The sequence below is a fragment of the Saimiri boliviensis genome, chromosome 1 (assembly GCF_048565385.1).
Source record: "Saimiri boliviensis isolate mSaiBol1 chromosome 1, mSaiBol1.pri, whole genome shotgun sequence".
Classification (NCBI taxonomy): domain Eukaryota; kingdom Metazoa; phylum Chordata; class Mammalia; order Primates; family Cebidae; genus Saimiri; species Saimiri boliviensis.
This window is the reverse complement of record NC_133449.1, coordinates 155,934,373-155,953,824: the sequence shown is the minus strand read 5'-3', so window position 1 is coordinate 155,953,824 and position 19,452 is coordinate 155,934,373. Positions and strand designations below refer to the sequence as shown.

The following is a 19,452-nucleotide window of genomic DNA, read 5'->3' as shown; positions in this document are numbered from 1 at the left end:
TTGTTTTTAAGACAGAGTTGCATTCTTGTTGCCCAGGCTGGAATGCAATGGTGCAATCTCGGCTCACTGCAACCTGCGCCTTCTGGGTCCAAGCAATTCTCCTGCCTCAGCCTCCCAAGTAGCTGGTATTACAGGCACCTGCCACCTCACGAGGCTAATTTTTGTATTTTTAGTAGAGATAGGGTCTCGCCATGTGGGCCAGGCTGGTCTCAAACTACTGACCTCAGATGATCTACTCACCTTGGCCTCCCAAAGTGCTGGGATTATAGGCGTGAACCACTGCACCTGGCCTCAAATCAGCTTTTTTTTTTTTTTTTTAAAAATGTATAATTTACATAAAGTGCACAAATCTTCAGGTTATGGCTTAAGAAATGTTTATAAGTGTATATGCCTGTGAAACTGTGATCAAGATATAGAACATTTCCTCATCCCTAGAAGGGTCCCCTCATGTCCCTTGCTGGCCCAAACTGTTCAAAACACAACCCCCTTCTTCTGCCCAAAGACAACTACTCTTCTGCTCACTTTAAATTAATATTGCCTGATCTTAAAATGCATGAAAATAAAAATATAAGTTCATTCTAGTTTGTGTCTGGCTTCTTAAGTACAACATAATGTCTGTTAGATTTATCCACATTGTTGAATGTATTAGTTCATTCATATTATTAACTGCTGTGTAGTACTTCATTTTATATACAGTCATATACCACATGATGATGCTTAACAACAGACCACATATACAATGGTGGTCCTGTGAGATTAATACCATATTTGTACTGTATCTTTTCTATACCATTGTGTTGCAATCATCTAAAGTATTCAGTACCATAACATGCTGTACAGTTTTGTATAGGAGCAATATGTTATACGATACAGCCTAGGTGTGTAATAGGCTACAACAACTAGGTTTGTGTAAGTACACTCTCTGAAATTCGCCCAATGACAAAACTACCTAATGATGCAGTTCTCATAACATATATATCCTCATCATTAAGCAATGCATGATTGTATATATGAGAATTTATCCATTCTCCTGATAATGAATCTTTGGGTTGTTTCTTTGGTTTTCTTTGTTTTTTGTGACCCGACTTTCTTCTGTTCTCATTCCTCCTCAGTCTCTCTTATATATTGCTCCTACTTGCCCAGTCTCTTAAACACCAATATTATTTGCAGTTCTAGCCTTCACACTCTACTTGTCTCATCCTATTCCCTCTCCACCTATCCTACGCCAGTGGTTTTAACTATCCTCAACCTGCTGTTGACTCTTAGATCCTTATTTCTATCCCTGACCTCTGCTGAAAACTTGTTCGAAATGCCTGCTAGACAAAATACTCTGCAGGCATCACACATACAGTAAGTAAAAACTTTGAACTCATTATCTTTCTCTTCCTACCCCCAAATTTTGCATCCTCTTTTATTTCCCAAAGTTTTAGAGGTGCTACCATATACCAGTCACCTGAGCCAAAATATAGGGGCCATCTTAGATTTTTTTGCTCTCCAACCAATCACCAAGATGGTCTGATTTTATCCAAGCCCCTCTTCATCCTTTTCCTTCCCATCTTCTTCCTCCCTATTATCACTACTTGAGTTCAGATCTACTTCATGACTGGTCTCCCTGCCTCTGATCTGTTTATCTTAAATCTATCTTCCATAATGTTACCAGTGATCTGTCTTAAGCCCAGGGCTGACCATTCCTCTTTCCTTCAATTGCTCCTCATCAGCTAAATCATGCTCTTTTTTTTTTTTTTATTGCATTTTAGGTTTTGGGGTACATGTGATGAACATGCAAGATTGTTGCATAGGTACACACATGGCAGTGTGCTTTGCTGCCTTCCGTCCCCTCACCTGTATCTGTCATTTCTCCCCATGCTATCTCTTCCCACCTCCCCACCCCCCGCCCCTCCCCCATTTCCCCCCAACAGACCCCAGTGTGTAGTGCTCCCCTCCCTGTGTCCATGTGTTCTCATTGTTTAACACCCGCCTATGAGCGAGAATATACGGTGTTTGATTTTCTGCTCTTGTGTCAGTTTGCTGAGAATGATGGTTTCCAGGTTCATCCATGTCCCTATAAAGGACGTGAACTCATCGTTTTTGATGGCTGCATAATATTCCATGGTGTATATGTACCACATTTTCCCTATCCAGTCTATCATCGTTGGGCATTTGGGTTGGTTCCAGGTCTTTGCTATTGTAAACAGTGCTGCAATGAACATTCGTGTGCACGTGTCCTTGTAGTAGAATGATTTATACTCCTTTGGATATATACCCAGTAATGGGATTGCTGGGTCAAATGGGATTTCTATTTTTAGGTCCTTGAGGAATCGCCACACTGTCTTCCACAATGGTTGAATTAATTTACATTCCCACCAACAGTGTAAAAGTGTTCCTATTTCTCCACATCCTCTCCAGCATCTGTTGTTTCCCGTAAATCATGCTCTTTACATGATGTAACAGGTCTCCATGACCTAGACCCTACCCACTTTTCCAGCCTTATCTTTTTTTTTTTTTTTTTTTTTTTTTAAGTACAACCTTATCTCTTACCAATTTCCACTTTATGTTCTGGTAAGAATGACCTCTACTGTACTTGTTCTTTCAATCCTCCACCCAGACATCATCTCTTCCAGGTAACTTACATTTAGTACTTAAGATATACTAGAATTATCTGTTTCCTAACTAAACTATGTATTATAGGATACAATGTGTTTTATTTGGCTTTGCACATCCACACCCAGTGTCCAGCACACTGTGAAGAACATCTACTGTTCTGGATATGGATATGACCAGTATCCTTTTCTCCTTTCTTTTGGTAGCAGGTTCTAGATTCTCCTTAGTCCATGTGATCTGGGTGGAGCTGCCTCCATCTTTTGGCTCCAAAAGCTGGCAAACCATTCAGAAGTAGCTACTGCGAATATTAATACCCCTGTCCACAGAGTGAGTGGTTCACAGATTAAAAAGTAACCCATGACAGATCAATGGACATCAGTCCCAGGACATCTGGTAAAACGAGCAGCAAAAAGTGTTCTTTCCGCTGGAGTTACTCAAATAGAAAAAAGTCACCCACCCTGAAGCTGTCAATGGTCTTTTTACCACCATATGGAAAAGTTTTCCTAAGAATGAAGCCAAAATAAAAGGAAGCAGGCCAAAAGACACAGATAGGAATAGAGATAGGTTCCTGAATACAGCCATGCCGGAAGCCAGTTCTACTCCTGAATTTTCTATTTTCTTAAGCTACTGAATTTCCCTCTTTAAAACTAGTTTCTGTTATTGTTAAGTTTCATGAGTTTCGGTTATTCACAAGTGAGGGTGTCCTGGTTTCTCAGGAACTGTTTATTACCATCCACTTTATTAACTTTACATATACAGAATGTGTTCAAAGCTGTCATGAGGTAATAGGAATCCAGAGAAGACCTTGAGAGTCATTCTAACTGGGAGAAACACAGATTTTATTATAAATACAGCATTGGAGGTAGGCCTTGAAGGATCAGTAAGTGGGACTACGCCCAAGGCTACCTGAATGAGCTAAAGCCAGATTTGTGTTCCCAAAACATTCAGGAACAATCTAGCTCTGATCTATACCTTCCCATTACTTAAGCATTAACCTCTCAAGGAACAATCTAGCTCTGTTCTATACCTTCGTATTACTTAAGAATTAACCTGTCAAATTCAAAACATCAAACACCATGACCTATATAAAGGCTTGGAAACAGAAAAATGCAAAGTATGTAGGTAAACTGTGAGATATCTAGCAAGATTATCATATAAGAAACAGGCATGTTATTCATTCATTTATTGCAAATATATACCAACACTGTGCCAGTGCTGGGGATTCAGTGGTGAATAATACAAACTAGGAGCCTGTTCTTCTCTCTCCTAATGAGGCAACTAGCAGAAAACAAACAAATACATAAAGAAAATAAAATGGGGTAATGGTGAGTATGGGTAGAGCTTGAGTTTGGGTAGTCAGGAAGGGTGCCAGAAAAGTTATGTTTCAGCTGAAATCTGAAGGAGTTGGCCATGCAAATATTTAGGCAAACAGAGTTGTACGCACAAGGAAATCAGCTTTGTATACCGGAGAAACAAAACAAAGGCCAGTATGGAAGAATATAGAGGATCGCGAAGTGTGACAGAAAATAAGGTTAGAGTAGCGAGATTTATAGAAGAGAACAGTGACAGATGAGGCTGGAAAAAATCCTAACAGTTGACTAATAATACAAACAGTATGTTAAACTCTTTTCAATATCTCTGAGTAGACAAAATGAGTGAAAAATGAAGGATTAATTTATGTGAGATTTAAAAAGAAAGAAAAATGGAGAGTTGATAGACCACATAAAAGAAAAAAAACTGATACCATAAATTTAATATACCTGAGATTTTTGTTTGTTTGTTTTTGAGGATTCTCACTCTGTCACCCAGGCTGGAGTGCAGTGGCATCATCTCGGCTCACTGCAACCTCTGTTGCCCAAATTCAAGCCATTCTCCTGCCTCGGCATTGCGAGTAGCTGACACTACAGGTGCCTGCCACCACGCCCAGCTAATTTTTGCAGTTTTAGTAGAGATGGGGTTTCACCACCTTGGCCAGGCTGGTCTTGAACTTCTGACCTCATGATCCACCCACCTTGGCCTCCCAAAGTGCTGGGATTACAGGTGTGAGCTACCATACGCAGCCAGGAGATATTTTAGTAGGCACAGAATACCCAAAGTGACCTCTCTTGTAATAAATGTATTAAGTGAAATCATCATGAAGCATTGTGCCAACTCAAGGTAATTTACTATCCTTTTCCAAAATTGTTAATGTAATTCACTCTCACAATTCAGTCTGGTACTACCCACTGTTAAGATCTGCAGACTTCAAAAGGCACCTTTGAACTTAGCTTCTCCAACCACTTATTTATCTCCAGCAGAAAAATAATGATGCCTAGAGAAGTAAATAAATTTGTCCAACATCACACCACATATGAGTATATCAGAATAAGAACCAGAATCATAGAATTATATTCCCAGACTCTTAATTCAGTGTTCTTTTCCCTACATCACAGCCTGACATATAAATATCTGAGGACCAATGGCTAAGGCCTTGATCCTTAACCAATCTACATCTTAAATCTCAATGTCTAAAATTTAAACAATCTGAAGACTGCTTTCAGAAAATGGCTAGAACTGCCAGATGGATAAGGAGTTACTGGTCTTACACAAATATATATTAATATGATCTCTCCTTAAGCATGTAAACTATGTCTTTTTCAAGATTATTTCCCTAGCACCTGGCAAATCACTCAGCATAATAAAGGTTTACTGAACATATATGCATATTTATTGAACAACTGCAAGTAGAGGACATTGGGCTACCTTCTGTGGAGCCATCAACAGTGAGCATTTTACTATGGAATCAAAGCCATGCCAGTGGCAAATCAAACAATTTTTTGCAGGTTTCTTTTATAGTACAAGTTAACCATTCCTAATCTGAAAATCCAAAATTCTCTAAAACCTGAAATTTTTTGAGTGCCAACATGATGCCACAAGTCGAAAATTCCACACCCTGACCTCATGCAACAGGTTGCCATCAAAATGAATTCAAAATTTTATTTCATACACAAAATTTGTAAGAGCTTTTTGTGTGTGAACACATTTAAACCACACAGGAACTGTACATTATTACCACCCATCAAACAGATAGAAAAAATGAGGCTCACAGAGGTCAAGCAACTTGCTAAAGGTCATACAGAAAGTAACAGGTAGAAGAGATGGAATTTTAAGAAATAGATATGTATAGATCCTGGCTCCGAGAAATTTAAGCTTTAGGACAGGAGGTAAGATACACATTTTTTTTTAAACTACGATAAATGTATAAAAATACATTATGTACAAGGCTAGTGAAAAAAGCAGAGTGCAAATAGTATGTTAACTTTTGCATCAGAAGAGGTAAGAAAATATATCTGCTTATCTTTACAAAAAGAAACTTAGGAAGAATAAGCCAGAAATAGGAAAGATGAGTATCTACAAAAAGAGGAGAATGGAGTGGAAGGAAGTGGGAGGGAGAGACACCTGAGGATATGTTTTTGTGCAGTTTGATATTTGGAAGCATGTTAATTAATACTCTACATGTTCAAAAATAAAATTAACACATGGGGCAGCAAATAAAACAATTTTTTCTGTTTCTTTTATAGTACAAGTTAACCATCCCTAATCTGAAAATCCAAAATTCTTCAAAATCTGAAATTTTTTGAGTGCCAACATGATGCCACAAGTGGAAAATTCTACACCCTGACCTCATGCAACAGGTTGCAGTCAAAAGGAATTCAAAATTTTGTTTCATGCACAAAATTTTTTTAAATATTGTGTAAAATTATCTTCAGGCTATATGTATAAGGTATATATGAATATAAATAAATTCTGTGTTTAAACTTGATTGTATCCTCAAGATATAACATTATATATATACATATGTGTGTGTATATATGTCTGTGTGTGTACATATGTCTGTATATACACACACACACACACACACACAAATATTCCAAAATCCAAAAATAATCTGAAATCTGAAACACTTCTGGTTCAAGGCATTTTGGATAAGGGATACTCAATCTACAGTACAGGCAAAGCAATAAAACTATTTCAGATACATCTCATAATTAAGGAAATGTGTTAATATTGTTGTGAGACAAGGTTCCTACTGTAGAAGGGAGATACAAATGTGTAATGGGGAAAGGCATGGAAAAACCCTGTAGGGATGGATTAAAATTGGAGTTAAACTATGTATGAACTCATGATTTCTAAAATACATATAGGTATACATGTGCACATATTTATGTGTCTACATATGTAAGACATACATGTGCATATGTACCTGAGTATATTTCCTAGCTCTGCTGACAGTCTGTAATCAAAGCCATGCCAGTGGCAATGAGTACACTTAATACCCAGGTCTTGGTCTATAAAACCAAAAAGGAAACATGCTTTCTTAAAGAAATGTCTGCTTGCAGAGCTGGCGCACAGAAGGCATAAGGTGAATCTAGAGTATCTTGTTATGCCAGAAAATAAAGAAGTGTATGAAAATGTTGAAGGCATGCCACCTAGGAGCCAGCTTGAAAGACAAATCTGAATATCAAAATAATTAAGGACAGTGATGAATTACAAGCCAATGGGGAAAAAGCAGAACTCCATGAAAGCATACTGATAACAAATAGAAAAAGAATGAACAAAAATGGGGGAGAAAGGAGAGCTCATGACTACACTAAAATGCTGAAAGCCAATTGGTAAATCTTCACATGAAAATATTGGTGCAAGAATCATAAATAGATGCTAAATGTAGGAGAGAAATTATGATGAGTAGCAGGATACTCATATGGTCTTAAAGTATCTCCTCACAGAAAGTTTATTAGCAACATAGGAAAATAAATTGTAACTCTACAGAAAGAAATCAGATAATACATCACCAATAAGGGGCATATGGATACCATGTACCTTTAGATGTGATACCCTGGCCAGGACACACCATCATTTATGGAGTATTTTGGCCAGTAAATTGACATTAATCATAAGAAAGCATTAGACAAACCAAATGAGGAATGCTCTATTTTTATAAAGGCAGGGGGAGCTTTTTTTTTTTCCCCAAAAACACCAAGGTCAAATGACAAAGGCTGAAGAACTATTCTAGATTAAAGGAAACTAAAAGTACATGACAACTAAATACAATTCATGATCATGTACTGGCTCCAGTGTTAGAGGAAAAAGTTTGATATGAAGGACATCATTGGGTCAATTGATGTAACCGAATAGATTACAACAAATTAGTACAACAAAAGTACTAATGTTAAATTTACTGAAGTTGATAGCTGTGCTGTGGTTATGTAAGTGAATATCCCTATCCTTAGCAGATACATATTGAAACATTTAGAAGAGCGATAATGTTTACAATTTACTCTCAAATGTTTACAAAAATAATATGTGTGTTTATGTGTACACATGTATGTACATACACAGAAAGAACAAATGTGAAAGCACAAATGTTTAAGCAAATGTTTAACAGTATTGGATTTGAATAAAAGGTATACGATGTTGTTTGTGCTACTCTTGTACCTTTTCTCTAAGTTTGATATTATTTCCAAAATAAAAAGCAGTATAATACAAGATCAGAAGTGCTGTTACAGTAGAGATGAGGGAGATGAGCCGCCTGGGGATGATCTACAAGAGCTTTCTCAGAGAATGCAGCATTTTCAATGGGCATAGGAGAGTGGGCTAACACACCAAGCATCATATTCCTTGCCCTGGGGGATAGAGACAAGGTGACGGGATGGACTATACAATAGCTCTCAGCTCTCCCTGGCCAGGAAACAATGTGCACCTGCAGCTGACTGGTCCTGAAATGCTTCTCAAGATTGGTAGAGGTGGGTAAAGAGGCAGCAAGCAGCCCATGACCCAGTGAACAGTGTCCCATGAGCAGGCACCGGCCTGTATGTGCCACAAAACCTCCCTACCCAACTGAGCTTTAATTAAAGTCTCTCCACATTCCAGAAAATACTTCTGAATCAGTACCAAAAATAAAGGCGTTGGTCATAACATTCTCTCATTTCCATATGCCAAACACTCATTATCTAAGTCACTGGGCTCTGGGTAATGACAACCTCTAATCCCTATGGGCAAGGCTACATATCATCTCTAAATCATTCAGACCCCTAAGAACCATGAGACCTCAACAGAGGCTCACTCATTGGAATCATGAGGCTGGTCAGCACCGGCAACTTTTAATGACCAACACTGTAGCCTAAATTAAGCTTTCAGTCAAGGAAGGCATGCCAAATAAAAACAGGTGAAGATAGGACACGTGTTGGGGGCAGATGTGGGTTTAACACACTAACCTGGAGGAACAGAAAACAACTAGTTGCACAATCCAATTCTGGGTATAATGAGAATATACCTTCAATTTTGGTGATACCTCTGCCAGGAATTTACAATCTTATGCTCTTTATCCACTACATTCTTACAAGTAAAATAATGAAAATCACCAAGAAATAATAACTTACCCTGGCAAGTTTCTCTGGTTTGGAGGAAACGTGCAGCTGGGAAAACAGGTCTGTTATCTCCTTGGTAAAATCTTCATCCCCTAAAAAACCAAGTCCCATATAAAACACTCCAGAAAGACTGCTGAGGATCATGAGGAGGCAGGCAAGGAGGAAGAAGAGAGGAGTAGTAATAGCAGTAGCAGTAGTAGTAGTAACCATAATAGCAGCAGTACTGTTTATGAGCATGGTGCTTTACTGCTTATAGAATCCTTTTATGTATATTATATCAATAAATGCTTCAATGGGCTTGAAAGAAAAGTGCCATTATTCCATGTTAGAGATAAAGTGATTAGGGCTTAAAGACATTAAGTGACTTCCTCAAGATTGCATGGCAAAGATTAGTAGTCAAACCTCAGTCTTCCATCTCCCAGTCCAAATCCTGTGTTTTTAGCATTACATACCAGAGCATGAATGTAGAAATGGTAACAGCATAGACTAAGCAAGTAGTCTGGATGTGCTTCCAAGAAAGTGGAATTTAAGTTGGTACATGAATTTGAGTACAAGTTAGACAGGAAAATAGGAAGAGTTTCGGGCAGAGAAACTAATGCAAAGAACCAAAGGTGAAAGAAAGTATGGCAAGAAGTTTAATATGATTGAGAGTATCTCTAATCTAAGGGGGAGAAGTGGTAAGTTAGAAAGATAAGATCCAGACAATAAAGGCCATATAATCAAGTAAAGAATTCAAACTTTGTAATAAGGAAGTGAGGAATCAATGAATGGTTTTAAGCAGAAAAAGAATCAAATTTAAATTTTAGAAAGATCACTTTGGCTGATGGGTGGAGAACTGATTTGAGGGGGGAAAAGAAGGGAGGCAGGCTGAGGCAATAATCCAGGATCCAGGTAAGAGATAATGGTGGATAAGAAGAAAAGAGGTACAATCATTATGCATCTGTAATAATTAAAAATAAAAAGAAGAGAAGGAAAGGGGATTCCAGAATGTTGAAAGGATGGTGAGGAAGCTGTTGGAGTTAGTCTTGTGAAAGATGATGGAGAACAAGGAACACTAATAAAGAAACAAACAAGCAAATGGGTGACTCAAGATCAAAAAACAATTAGCAAACCCAAAGAAACAGTGGAAAATGCTGCCTTTCCTCTCCACTCATCTGAATCCTATCTATTCCCCACTTTGTGTTCTAGCCCAAGGCTTCTCTGCAACTTAGAATGCAAAAGAGAATTCTTGTACACAGAAATTTAGCAATCTACTTACAGTCCATATGAATATTTCTTAATTCATGAGTCTACAGTTTGCCAGGGCAAATCATTACTGCTTCAAACTCAGCATCTTCCCTAATATTCCCAGGAATAAAAAGTGTATCTTGGCTACTATCGCACCATCCACTATCCTTTTGTTCCTCTCTCTTGGTGTTTAAGGCAGAGAATTCAATAATTTAGTGATCTCAGGTATAATAAGGTTTGGGAAAAGCTGATCTCACTACTGATACAACTCTTCCTATATAACTCATCTAAACAACTCCTAAGAACATCCTACTATCTAAAATCTACGTTTAGGTAGACATTTTGTTTTCCCAAATAATTTATAATTTGGATACAAGGGATGAATCTGAATCCATAGTGGGATGCATATACCCAAAGGGGTTCACAAAATAATTCAATGGAGGGCAGGGGAAAACTGTACTTTTTATTTATAGGGATTTATCTCATTCTATTAAAAATTCTATTTTAGGGTATATTTTAGAATGTAAATTATATATTGTTATGGTAGTGCCTGTATATAATTCATAAACATCCAAATACCCATATATTATGTCTGAATGTGAAACACTGCTAACAGTTGTAATAAAAAAAAAATCTGAAGCTTATAGTCATCTGTTCTCTTTAGAACTGAGTAGAAAAAGTAGTTATTGCCTTAGAATAAAAATGTGTAAGGATGGAAAGGAAACAGGGGTAGTGCTTTAGAGGGACTGTGTAGAGTGGCTGGAGTCTTCCAAGCAGGAAGGCTCCTTCTGAAAAAAATGAATCAGGTACATAAGGTAGAGGAGCAAGAACCAAGGATGCTGATGGAAAATGAAGATAACCAACATCACCAGAACCAAGTTGTAGGGTATTCTCTCCCCTCTGCTACCACCACAGTTTTTAAAAACAGCTTCATAGAGATATAATTAACGACTAAGGTCACTGTTGCATTCTCAACCAAAATCCTGGGGAAGGCTGGGGCAGAGTGAGGGGTGGAGGAAATCCAGTGCTATCTTTTCAGGGTTCTGTTTGGTGAACAAGTAGGAGAAAAAAATATCATAGACACAAATCCCTCTGTTTAGAAAACTACTTGGATTTCTCTGAATGTTATTTAAAGACTGGGATTTCTGATGACTATGCAAAGCCAGATGTTGAGTAAATTGAACAAATACTGTTAATGGAACTACATACAAATAACTTAAGTTTATAAATAACGGGATTGTCATGTCAGGGCTTGATTAGGAACAATGGAGCAACTTAAGAAAATCAAAATCAGTATTATCGGTTTTCTGCTAAGTAAGACTTTTAAAATGCATATTTTTACCTATTTACTTATGCCTCCTAATAATGAAAATATGAATAGCTACCATTTGTTGAGTGCTTACTATGTGCCATATATTAAATATAATATTCAACTTAGTCCTTACAATAACTTGAGAGGAATTAGCATAGTCTTCTTACAGATAAGGAAACAGCAGCTCAGCGTTAAGTAACTTCCCAAAGTCACATGGCTTAGTAAATGGCAGATCTTGATTTTGAATCCAAGTCTAATTCTGAAACCCATCCTTTTATTCACCACACTATACTGCCTTCTCAATATCTCAGGACAGCTTTAAAAACTTGTATTCAAGAACCATTTTCCAATCATGACAAGTACTTTTACATAGAATAAGGTGTCATTTAGCAAGATGCTATATAGCCAGCCAGTTTGACTTCTTAGGACACAATGCAGAACACAAATGGAAACAAAAAAGAAAAAGTCTCAAAAGTAGGAGAGATCATGGCAGACAGGAGGCAGGACTAGACTACAGCTCCCACGCGGATGGACAGAGCAGCATGTGGAGGCTCGCACAGTAAACTTTTGCTCCAGAAAGACTGCAGGAATATGTTAGGAAAGCCAAGATAACCCACATGCCCTCTGAAGGAAGTGGATTGCTCTGCAGGACCCGGGAAACATCCCAAATACTGTGAGTCCCCAAATAGTGTGGAAGTGGGAAAGGGAAATCATTCGCCTTGGAACACACACCCCATCGGGGAACCTGAAGGTATAGATTGTGGAAGAAGAATCTCACCTTATTAGGAGCTGAGTCAGTTTAGAGAGCCAAGTGAAATACGAGGGTAGCGGAAGCAGTGGGAAAACCCCTATGGGCTTTCTGGGTACCCTAGCAAGCAATTTCCACCTTGCCTCACAGGGGGCCTTGAGGAGGATGGCCAGAGGCTCTGGGGAAAAAGCCACAGGAAGAAGGAAACCTCCAGTTGAACTCTGTAACAATTTGAACTGATCAAAAAGTTTTCTGGGCTGGGCACGGTTGCTCACACCTGTAATCCCAGCACTTTGGGAGGCCGAGGCAGGCAGATCACAAGGTCAAGAGATTGAGACCATCCTGGCCAACATGGTGAAACCCCGTCTCTACTAAAAATACAAAAAAAATTAGCTGGGCATGACGGCATGCGCCTGTAGTCTCAGCTACTCAGAAGGCTGAGGCAGGAAAATTGCTTGAACCTGGGAGGCGGAGATTGCAGTGGGCAGAGGTCGCACCACTGCACTCCAGCCTGATGCCTGGTAATGGGGTGAGACTCCCGTCTAAAAAAAAAAAAAAAAGTCTTCTGGCCAGAATTCAGGGGAGGGCATGAATCCAGTGTGTGGACTCCATGGGCAGGGGAAGAATGAAAGCCTTACTTGCTTTCACAGCTGGGAGGTGGGTAGTCTGGGGCAAGTTCTCAGCCCTTTTCACCCACTGCCTGGAAACAGACTCAGTGTTGCTGAGAGGCAGGCACAGTGGGAGTGAGACTGTTCCTTTGGGTTGCATGGGAGCTGGATAAGGCCTGTGATTGCCAGCTTTCCCCAACTTCTCTGACAACCTGCATGATACAGTGGAGGCAGCCATAATCCTCCTAGGAACATTAACTCCATTGACCTGGGAACCTCATCCCCATCCCCCTTAGCAGCCACAGCAAGACTCACCCAAGGAGAGTTTGAGTTCAGACACACCTAACCCTGCCCTTCCCAACCTGGTGACTGAAGACAAAGAACGTACATTCTTCAGAGTTCTAGGGTCCTGCTCACTGCCAATTTCTCCCCATACTACCCCAACTGATGCTCTCTCGAAAGCTCCACCTCCTGGCAGTAGGCCACCAGCATGAAAACAGTGCATTAAGCAACCAAAGCCAAGGATGCTCACAGAGTCTACTTCATCCCCCTGCCACCTCCACCAGAACAGGTGCTGGTGTTCACAACTGAGAGATCCACACAGAGAGTTCATAGGACTCTGTGCAGACAACCCTCAGTATCAGACTAGAGTCTGGGAGACTTGCTGTGTGGTCAGATTCAGAAGAGAGATACCAATCACTACAACTTGGCTCTTAGGAAGTCACATCCCTAGGAAAAGGGGAAGAGTGCTACGTCAAGGGAACACCCCATGGGACAAATGAATCTGAACAACAGCCTTGAGCCCTAGACCTTCCCTCTGACAGAACCTATCCAAATGAGAAGGAACTAGAAAACCAATCCTGGTAATATGACAAAACAAGGTTCTTTAACACCCCCCAAAATCACACTAGCTCACCAGCAATGAATCCAAACCAAGAAGAAATCCCTGATTTACCTGAGAAAGAATTCAGAAGGTTAGTCATTAAGCTAATCAAGGAGGCACCAGAGAAAGGCAAAGCCCAATTTAAGGAAATTAAAAAAATGATATGAGAAGTAAGGAGAGAAATACTCAATGTAATAAAAACAATCAAAACTTCAGGAAATAATGGACACACTTACAGAAATGCAAAATGCTATATAACGTCTCAGCAATAGAATTGAATAAACAGAAGAAAGAACTTAAGAGCTTAAAGACAAGGTCTTCAAATTAACCCATTCCAAAAAAGACCAAAAAAAAAAAAAAGAATCAGAAAATACAACAAAGCCTCCAAAAAGTCTGGGATTATGTTAAATGATCAAACCTAAGAATAATCAGCGTTCCTGAGGAAGAACAGAAATTTAAAAGTTTAGAAAACACATTTGGGAAAATAAGAAAAACTTCCCCAGCCTTGTTAGAGATCTAGACATCCAAATATCCAAATATAAGAAGCTCAAAGAACACCTGGGAAATTCACCACAAAAACACCATCACCTAGGCACGTTGTAATCTGGTTATCTAAAGTGAAGACAGAAGAAAGAATCTCAAGAGCTGTGAGACAAAAGCAGCAGGTAACTTATAAAGGAAAACCTATCAGATTAACAACAGATTTTTCAGCAGAAACTCTACAAGCTAGAAGGAACTGGGGCCCTATCTTTAGGGCCCTGAAACAAAACAATTATCAGCCAAGAAATTGTATTCAGCGAAACTTAGTTTCAAAAATGAAGGAAAGATACAGTCTTTTTCAGACAAATGCTGAGAGAATTTGCCACAACCAAGTCAGCAGTACAAGAACTGCACTACAAGAACTGCTAAAAGGAGCTCTAATCTTGAAACAAATCCTGGAAACACAACAAAACAGGACCTATTTAAAGCATAAATCTTGGGACCTAAGAAACAAAAATACAATTAAAAAAAAAAAAAAAAAAAAAAAAAAACAAGGTACACAGGCAACGCACAGCAAAATGAATAAAACAGACCTCACATCTCAGTACTAATGTTGGATGTAAATGACCTAAATGCTCCAATTAAAAGACACACAAATTGCAGAATGGATAAGAACGCACCAACCATCTGCTGCCTTCAAGAGACTCATCTAACACATAAGGACTCACATCAACTTAAGGTAAAGGGGTGGAAAACGACATTCCATGCAAATGGACACCAAAAGTGAGCAGGAGTAGCTATTCTCATATTAGACAAAACAAACTTTAAAGCAACAACAGTTAAAAAAAGACAAAGAGGGACATTATATAGCAGTAAAAGGCCTTGTCCAACAGGAAAATATCACAATCCTAAATATATGTTATGCACCTAACACTGCAGCACCCAAATATATAAAACAATTGCCAATAGACCTAAGAAATGAGATAGATAGCAATACAACAACAGTGGGGGACTTCAATATCCCACTGACAGCACTTGACAGGTCATCAAAACAGACAACAAAGAAACAATGGATCTAAACTATACCCTGGAATGAACCGACTTAACAGATATATACAGAACATTCTACCCAACAACTGCAGAATAGACGTTCTATTCAACAGTACATGGAACTTTATCCAAGATAGACCATATAATAGGCCACAAAACAAGCCTCAATACATTTAAGAAAATGGAAATTATATCATCTACTCTCTCAGATCATAGTGGAATAAAACTGGAAATCAACTCCAGAAGGAACCGTCAAAACCATGCAAACACATGGAAATTAAATAACCTGCTCCTGAATGAACACTGGGTCAAAAATGAAATCAAGATGGAAATTAAATTCTTCAAACTCAATGACAACAGTGACACAAGCTATCAAAACCTCTGGGATACAGCAAAGATGGTACTAGGAGGAAAGTTCATAGCCCTAAATGCCTACATCAAAAAGTCCAAAAGAGCACTAACAGACAATCTAACGTCATACCTCAAGGGACTAGGGAAACAAGAGCAAACCAAACCCAAACCCAACAGCTGAAAGGAAATAATCAAAATCAGAGCAGAACAAAATGAAACTGAAACAAACAAAAATTACAAAATATAAATGAAACAAAAAGTTGATTTTTGGAAAGACAAATAAAATTAATAGAATCTTGCAAGATTAACCAGGAAGAGAGAAAATCCAAGTAAGTTCAATTAGAAATGAAAAGGGAGATATTAAAACTGACACCACAGAAATATAAAAGATCATTCAAGGCTGCTAAGAACACCCTTACACACATAAACTAGAAAACCTAAAGAAGATGGATAATTTCTGGAAAGATACAACCATCCTAGCTTAAATCAAGAAGAATTAGATAACCTGAACAGACCAATAACAAGCAGTAAGATTGAAATGATAATTAAAAAAATTACCAATAAAAAAAGGCCAGGACCAGATGGATTCACAGCAGAATTCTACCACACATTCAAAAAAGAATTGGTACCAATCCTATTGACACTATTTCACAACATAAAGAAAGAGGGAACCCTCCCAAAATCACTCTATGAAGGCAGTATCACCCTAATTCCAAAACCAGGAAAGAACATAACAAAAAAGGAAACTACAAACCAATATACCTGATAAGCATAAAATCCTTAACAAAATACTGGCTAACCAAATCCAACAACATTTCAAAAAGATAATCCAACCGTGATCAAATGAGTTTCATACCAGGGATGCAGGGATAGTTTAACATATGCAAGTCAGGGCCGGGCGTGGTGGCTCACACCTGTATGTAATCCCAGCACTTTGGGAGGTCAAGATATCAAGACCATCCTGGCCAACATAATGAAACCTCGACTCTAGTAAAAATACAAAAATTAGCTGGGCATGGTGGTTAATGCCAGTAGTCCCAGCTACTCAGGAGGTTGAAGCAAGAGAATCACTTGAACCCAGGAGGTGGAGGCTGCAGTGAGCTGAGATCGCACCACTGCACTTCAGCCTGGGTAATACAGCTAAACCTCTGTCTCAAAAAAAAAAAAAAAAAAAAAAAAGCAAGCCAATAAATGTGATACACCACATAAGTAGAATTAAAAACAAAAATCATATGATCATCTCAATAGATGCAGAAAAAGCATTCAACAAAATGCAGCATCCCTTTATGATTAAAACTCTCAAAAAATCAGCATACAAGGGGGACATATACCTTAATGTAATAAAAGCCATCTATGACAAACCCACAGGCAACATAATACTGAATGGGTAGAAGTTGAAAGCATTCCCTCTGAGAAATGGAAGACAAGGATGCCCACTTCACCACTCCTCTTCAACTCAGTATTGAAAGTCCTAGCCAGAGCAATCAGACAAGATTAAGTAGTAAAGGGCATCCAAATCAGTAAAGAGGAAGTCAAACTGTTGCTGTTTGCTGGTAATAAGACTGCTCACCTAGAAAATCCTAAAGTCTCCTCCAGAAAGCTCCTAGAACTGATAAAAGAATTCAGCAATGTTTCCACATACAAAATTAATGTACACAAATCAGTAGCTCTTCTACAGACCAACAGTGACCAAGCAGAGAATCAAATCAAGAACTCAACTCCATTTACAATAGCTGCAAAAATAAAAATAAAATACTTAGCAATATACCCAACCAAGAACATGAAACACCTCTGCAAGGAAAACTACAAAACACTGCTGAAAGAAATCATAGACGATACAAATAAATGAAAACACATCCCATGTTCATGGATGGTATAACCAACATTGTGAAAATTATCATACTGCCCAAAACAGTTTACAAATTCAACATTATTCCTACCAAATACCACCACCATTCTTCATAGAACTAGAAAAAAAAAATCCTAAAACTCTTATGGAACCAAAGAAAAGCCCACACAGACAAAGAAAGACTAAGCAAAAAGAATAAATCTGGAGGCATCACGTTACTTGATTTCAAACTATATTATAAGGCCATAGTCACCAAAACAACATGGTATTGGTATAAAAATAGGCAAACAGACCAACAGAACATAATGGAGAACCCAGAAATAAACCCAAATACTTAAAGCCAACTGATCTTCGACAAAGCAAACAAAAACATTAAACTAATGGTGCTGAGATAATTGACTAGTCACGTGTAGGAGAATGAAACTAGATCCTCATCTCTCACCTTAATATAAAAATCAACTCAAGATGGACCAAGGACTTAAATCTAAGACCTGAAACTATAAAAATTCTAGAAGACAACATTGGAAAAACCCTTCTAGACATTGGCTTAGGCAAGGATTTCCTGACCAAGTACCCAAAAGCAAATGCAATAAAAACAAATACAAATAGCTGCAACTTAATTAAAATAAAAAGCTTTTGCATGGCCAAAGGGTCAGCAGAGTAAACAGACAACCCACAGGGTAGGAAAAAAATCTTCACAATCTATACATCTGACAAACGACTAATATCCAGAATATACAATGAACTCAAATCAGTAAGAAAAAAACAAACAAATCAAAAAGTAGGCTAAGGACCTGAATAGACAATTCTCAAAAGAAGATACACAAATGGCCAATAAACATATGAAAAAATGCTTAGCATCACTAATAACCAGGGAAATCCAAATAAAAACCACAATGTGATACTACTTGACTCCTTCAAGAATAGCCATAATCAAAAAATAATAGATGTTGGAGTGAATGTAGTGCACAAGAAACACTTCTACACTGCTGATGGAAATGTAAACTAGTACAACCACTATGAAAAACAGAGCGGAGATTCCTTAAAAAAAAAAACAAAAGTAGAATTACCACGTGATCCAGCAATCCCACTAATGGGTATCTACCCAGAGGAAAAGAAGTCATGGTATGAAAAAAATACTTGCACACGCATGTTTATAGCAGCACAATTCACAATTACAAAAACGTGAAACCAACTCAAATGCCCATCAATCAACAAGTGGATAGAAACTGTGATACACATAAACACACACACACACAAAGGAATACTAGTCAGCCATAAAAAGGAATGAATTAACAGCATTTGCAGTGACCTGGATGAGACTGGAGACTATTATATTAAGTGAAGTAACTCAGGAATGGATAACCAAACATCATCTGTTCTCATTCATAAGTAGGAGTTAAGCTACAAGGATGTAAAGGCATAAGAATTACACAATGGGCTTTGGTGACTCGGAGGGAAAAGATGGGAAGGGGGTGCAGGATAGAAGACCACAAATTGGGTGCAGTGTATACTGCTCAGGTGATGGGTGCACCAAATTCTCACAAATCACCACTAAAGAACTTACTCATGTAACCAAACACCACCTGTTCCCCGATAACCTATGAAAATAAAAAAACTTTGAAAAAAAATAAAAGACAAAGAGCACTAGTAAAGATAACTATGCAATTATAAATGATACAAATGTATCTTTCTTCTCAACTGATTTTAAAAGAAAAAGAAAAAAAAAGTCCCTGTTTGTAGAGAATCCACATACTTCACTTTATGTTTTCTGTCACAAGAAAGACTCTTAAGACCCTCACTGAGAGCTCTTGGCTCTTAATGGACAACTCGAATAAAACTAGTCATCTGGTTTCTCACCCACAGATTAGAAACAGAAAAACAAATGAGATTCAGAGGATGTCAGAAGCCAGCTCACTAACAGTGAAGTAAAAGA

General features: G+C 38.2%; 1 protein-coding gene across 4 annotated transcripts in view; it reads right to left on the bottom strand.

Moving 5' to 3' along the window:
• FAM114A2 (family with sequence similarity 114 member A2) overlaps positions 1-19,452 on the bottom strand; it is a 195,184-nt gene that overhangs the window by 12,332 nt on the left and 163,400 nt on the right. For all 4 annotated transcript variants that reach the window (XM_074378825.1, XM_074378826.1, XM_010344585.2 and 1 more), the window contains one exon: positions 9,021-9,100. In XM_074378825.1, coding sequence (XP_074234926.1) covers positions 9,021-9,100 — 80 coding nt within the window. The remainder of the gene's footprint in view (positions 1-9,020; positions 9,101-19,452) is intronic.